This window comes from Branchiostoma floridae, chromosome 1, assembly GCF_000003815.2.
Source record: "Branchiostoma floridae strain S238N-H82 chromosome 1, Bfl_VNyyK, whole genome shotgun sequence".
Lineage (NCBI taxonomy): Eukaryota > Metazoa > Chordata > Leptocardii > Amphioxiformes > Branchiostomatidae > Branchiostoma > Branchiostoma floridae.
In genome coordinates, this window is record NC_049979.1 from 10,117,490 (window position 1) to 10,122,880 (window position 5,391).

At 47.7% G+C, this 5,391-nt stretch overlaps 1 protein-coding gene across 1 annotated transcript; it reads right to left on the reverse strand.

The window, feature by feature from the left end:
• On the reverse strand, nucleotides 1-3,520 carry LOC118409449 (somatostatin receptor type 5-like). The gene has a single exon (XM_035810485.1). The coding sequence runs from the start codon at nucleotides 1,889-1,891 to the stop codon at nucleotides 803-805; it is 1,089 nt and encodes a 362-aa protein (XP_035666378.1). The 5' UTR covers nucleotides 1,892-3,520; the 3' UTR covers nucleotides 1-802.
• Nucleotides 3,521-5,391: the final 1,871 nt, after the last annotated feature.

Below are 5,391 nucleotides of genomic sequence, written 5' to 3' on the forward strand. Positions count from 1 at the left end.
AAGCAACACCCTTTTAGTAACCGTTCTATTATCTACAGCTAGAATATTTGTGTGAGCCATTTTAGCAGCACACATTTACTTGACAAACAGGTGAATGGTTTCATGCGTTTTCGCGTTGTTCCTTCACAGTATATCTTTTGTCTTGGGTACATGTGTGTATTCTGATCTCCGATTATAGCTATATTGAGTCTCCAAGTACATACACGTAGTACATCGTTCACTACTATCTAAGATGCATATCGACTTCTGAGAGAATCGTTAAAAAATACTATCTCACACATGTAATGTGTGCTACGGTGCTATTTTGCTCGCATGGGGCAATAGAGTGATCCATAAAGACTCCATTCTTATCAGAAACATAACGACATTACTCATACTTACACCCTACAGAACGTCCAAAAATAGCATCTTTTGTGAATACACAATGAAGCTGATCCACAGCGTTCGACATTTTGAGACATATCTAGCAAGAGATAACATAAATCGTAAAAATTGATAACATTCTCTGCAAAGAGGTTCCCATAAACTAGAACTTCGATCTGCGGCACATTGCGTGCGCATAAAGACGAAAGTTGATGTTTTGTAATTAAGTTTGAGACCCTGGTCAAACTAAGGTGAAAATACTTACATGAGTACATCCTGAAGTATTTCCTAAGATGATTTTATCACACTTGGCTGCATTACACACACTTATATAATGTCTGGGGGTGCGGGTTTGTGAAAACAATTTAGCATTTTTACCGTCAAGCAAGTCAAGTAGGTTTGTTCATGGGTCTCATGGCCTCGTCTGGTGGCGTGAGCGTTACCGCCGGTCACTCTGTGCGCGGGAGAGCGAGCTGAGGCGGATGGAGGTGACCTGCACCAGGCCCGTGCTGCGGGAGGTGTCCAGCCCTGTCCAGGAGCAGCACAGCTCCCACACGTTCTTCCTGCAGTGGCTGTTCAGCCCGATGTAGATGAGCGGGTTCAGGCAGCTGTTCCCGTAAGACATCGACGCGACGAAGTGGAAGAGCCACTTGTTGTGCTGCGAGATGGGCATGGTGGACACTAGGTTGACGATGTTGAAGATGTAGAAGGGCAACACGCAGACGAAGAAGGTGACGACCACGGCGAAGACGACTCGCGTGATGGTCCGCTCACGGTTGCGGAAGATCTGCCGGGAGTCCCGGGCCTGGCCTCTCCTCTTGCTGTGGCGATGGCGGCGGAACGAGCGGACAATGAAGACGGCACACACGGTGATGATGGTCAGCGGTACCGCGCAGCCGAGGAGGCTGCTGTAGGCGATGAAGGCCACCCCCCAGGCCTCCGCGGGCTCGGGCCAGAGCATGTTGCAGTAGACATTTCCCTCCGACTCGTGCAGACCCGTGAATACTAAGGAGGGCGACACGACCACGAGAGCCAGGATCCAGATGGCCACGTTGATGAGGACAGCGCGGCGGATGGTGCGGTACCCTCGGGACGTCATGGGGTGGACCACCGCCTGGTACCTGTCGATGCTCATGGCGGTGAGACAGAAGGCGCTGGCAAACTGGTTGACGGTATCTGCGGTAAGCACCAGCTTGCACATGACCGGGCCGAAGGGCCAGTCCAAGGTCACGTACATGACGCAGATGAAAGGCATGGACAGCAGGAGCAGCTCGTCCGCGATGGCGAGGTTTAGAATGTAGCTGTTGGCCACTGTTCGCGCGCGGGACATGCGGGCAACGACGTAAATGACAATCGTGTTCCCTGTTAGTCCGATACAACATATAATGGAGTACAGAACCGGCAGCAGGATGTGCAGGACCTTGTCAGGCACATCCCCGCCAGGCGTGGTGCTGTTCGTGGTGCTGAAATTCCAGGGGCCTCCTGTTGTCACGGCCGGCAGCGTGGTGTGCGGCCCGCTGGCTCCCATCGCTGCGCCTTCACCCGCCGCGCTGATGTTCGCACCTACCTGTTCTTTCACACCGTTGTACGAGTAGAGGACGTGTATCCCACAGTCGCTTCACACAGTCAGTCTGGCAGCCCCTGAGGAAAGTTCCTGCTTTTCTAGCCCAGTTTTTGTGTGACGTCGACATCTATTATGTTCAGGCTCAGCTCTGCGCACCAGACTATGTCGACGGTTGCCACCCCTGTACAGTTGACTTGCGCTCCCCAGACACACGTTATTGCCGCGTTCTTTGCGGAACCTGCGCACGTAGTGCTCAACTTACACACGTCACGAGCGGAATTATTCGCTTATAGGTGAGCGGCACTTGAGACAAGAAAGGTTTACCTTGCAAAAACGTATGCCAATATATCAAATCGTTTGCGATCCGGGATACTTTGTAAAGCTCACCCTTCCCTTTGCACGGAATGTTAAAGGTAACCATAACTCTTACTTTTCTTCGGAGATGAATGTGCTCCGGAAATCTACTTCACATAATCTACTTCACATAATCTTCTTACATGGTTGCTTTTACTTGTTCTTGCGCAGTTGAATATCGAGGACAATGAAAAGAATTTAAGTATATTAACTCTGGCATTAGAGGAATATATTGTAGATTGAAAATATAAGAGCGAGGCGAGAAATGCATAATAAAGAGGTCATTGAACCTTTAAAAACATCTCACCTGTTACTTAAGTTGGCGTGAAATATTAGCGTAGAGGACTTACATTTAGAATCATTCCATATTTGGGTGCATTTAAGTATTTTATGTAAGGAAATACAATACTTGTTACCAAGGACCCTGAAGCAGATGTGGATTTGTCCAGAAAAATGATATTGTTGACACTAGTTTCAGCGGATTTCAGTTTGCACTCTAGACCAGACGAGTAAATGAAACGGAATCATGCATACGTGCAAGGGTGACGTACAGATATAAGCTCCAGTCAATTTGCTGGCGGAGAAAAATGCACAAGAACATTTCTCGTAACCACGGCGAGCGAAGCAGGCTCAGGTCGCTTCTATCGCTCACATTGTCGGCAAGTTTGAGGCGTGATCCTCGCTGAGATGAGATTTTGCGTCGGGTACCTGTACGCGTTTCACAACACTTACTTCAGGGGACTCATGGGGGGATAACAACTACATGAAATCTATCACAGGTAGAAGATTTTAGTGCGTGGGTGAAGGAAAACGCGATGCAGGCACTACACTATCAAAGTGCACAAGTTTGCAATCCCTAGAATTAACGAAAAACACATTACGGGTGGAGCAGTGGGCCTTAATGTTCGTCAGCGGAGACATTTGGGGATTCTGATACGGGCAAACAACACTTTGAGCGCTGCAAAGGTTGATAGTTTGCCCATGGCCAGTGTTTTAAAGCCCACAAGGGATTGCTATTGACAAGTGTCTTCCTACTAACGATTATGTGCTAGCCTGAGGTTAGAATGGTCTTCACGCAGTTAGCCAAATTGGCCATACCACGTGCCCGAAAGATAACGCATCATGATGGCAACACATGACTCCACATGTGTCACCCAATGTTTTAATTTAGGATGACATCCAACGACTAGCAATCTAAGTAGTGGCGTCGTGTGTGGCGTAACTGGTAGAGTACAAGTGTTGGACTCGAAACCTAGAGGTCTCGAGTACGATACTCGCCGTGCCCCAACGTTGTGCCCTTGGGAAAGACACTTTGTACGACCTTCCTCACTTCACCCAGGTGTAAAAATGGGTACCTGAGTTCGGTAGGGGAAATGAAATACTACTATAACATTTCCCTTCTATCAAGTATCTGTACTTTGTATGTGGCACCAGCACTGTTAAAATACGTTACGCCGGGGCGCAGTGGCCTAGTGGGTAGAGTGTTCGCCTTGCATTCGGTAGGTCGTGAGTTCGATCCCCGGCCGAGTAATACCAAAGACTTTAAAAATGCTGCTTTCTCTGCTTATCACTCAGCATTCGGGAAAGAGTATTGAAGTTGAACACACACCACTACCAGTGGACTAGCCTCCTGCTGTAGTTATTGCGTTGTGTGGCCCAGGGCTACTGAAACGGAGATGGGCGCCGCCCTATGCGCTATCAGGCACGGGAAGGACTTTATTAAACTTAACTGAGTGCAGTGCCACATTGTCCTCGTCTGTCCAAAGCAAATTAAAAAAATATCTGAGTATTGGACTACGCGCATCCAGACTAAAATTTCATTGCCCATTTACAATGAAATATGCTTGTGCCCTTCTCACGTTGAAACATGAGCTATATACCTGATCGAATTCCACCGTGTGCTGGGGACTACTACTTCTGCCTTGGCAGGAAGGTAATTCTTTCAAGAATTTTGTTGCTGAAAAAGAATCATTTTAACATCTTAAGACCAGTACCCTATATCAAGAGAGTACTCCGTTTTACCTCCACTTCAGCAGCAACTATCCCTCATAGAGCCAGTAGTAAAAACAAATTGCCAACAGAAACGTGGCCATCACGTCATCATACACATGCTGACACAAAATTATTAAACGAAAACTCAATAAAAGCACTGCAACAAAGTTATCGTGGTCTGGGTCCGGAAATTGAACCGCAGAATAAAAGTTGATAGTTAGTTACACAAACATTAATTAAGCTCCACCCGGACACAAAGCACAGAACTTGGAGAGTATGCTCCCTACGCGCTTCACCACACCCGTCAGTAATTGTAAGGGTCGTATAACAGACCCGGGCTATCGATTTAATGGTAACAACCTTATTTTTAGCTTCCTCCCCGCGCCATTTCCCGTGCATGGCAGGTGGTACAGTATCAGATGCAGGCGCGGTAGTGGGGAAGGTAGATGTTTCCTTTGACAACTTCCAGCGCACCATGAACGCAGTTCGTTCTTTTTTCTTAAGATAAGATTCAATCAATCAATTATAAAGTGTGCAGTTTGAAAAGGCAAAACTAGAACAAACATACCGCTGGACCTTCCATACCTTGGTGTTAGACACCAGAGGTGGAGACATTTAACCGTGCTGTTTTCGTAGAAATCTGTCCACTGATTCTGAAAACAGATACACCTACACAAAGACATGCACATGTTGTTCACGGCACCTTTCGATCTTTTCGCAGAATTCATCGACGTTCCTTCTCGGAAGCTGCCAAACTATCTGATCACATTTTCTGTCCCGCGGAGTCATTGTCGATTGAAGTTGAAAGAACAGGCAATCAGGGGCCGGCGGCAGCCCATCAGATTCTGTGCCGGGAGACTTAATGTGCGGCTCGTATTATCTTCGAACTGTAACGCTTCACATACAAACCCGAGCCTCGCGCCTTCACGTTCAATGGCAGGCTCAGGTGTTCATTCTGAACGCTATCCTGGGCTACTCAATGTTTGGTATCATCCTAATACGGTATTATAGCTCGCCCGATCGCTCTCCTGTCAAACAGTCTGCAGGGAAGCGATCAGGGGAGCCAACTGCCGGTGTAGTTTGTTGCACAAGCAGGTTACGCCGGTGTAGTTTGATTT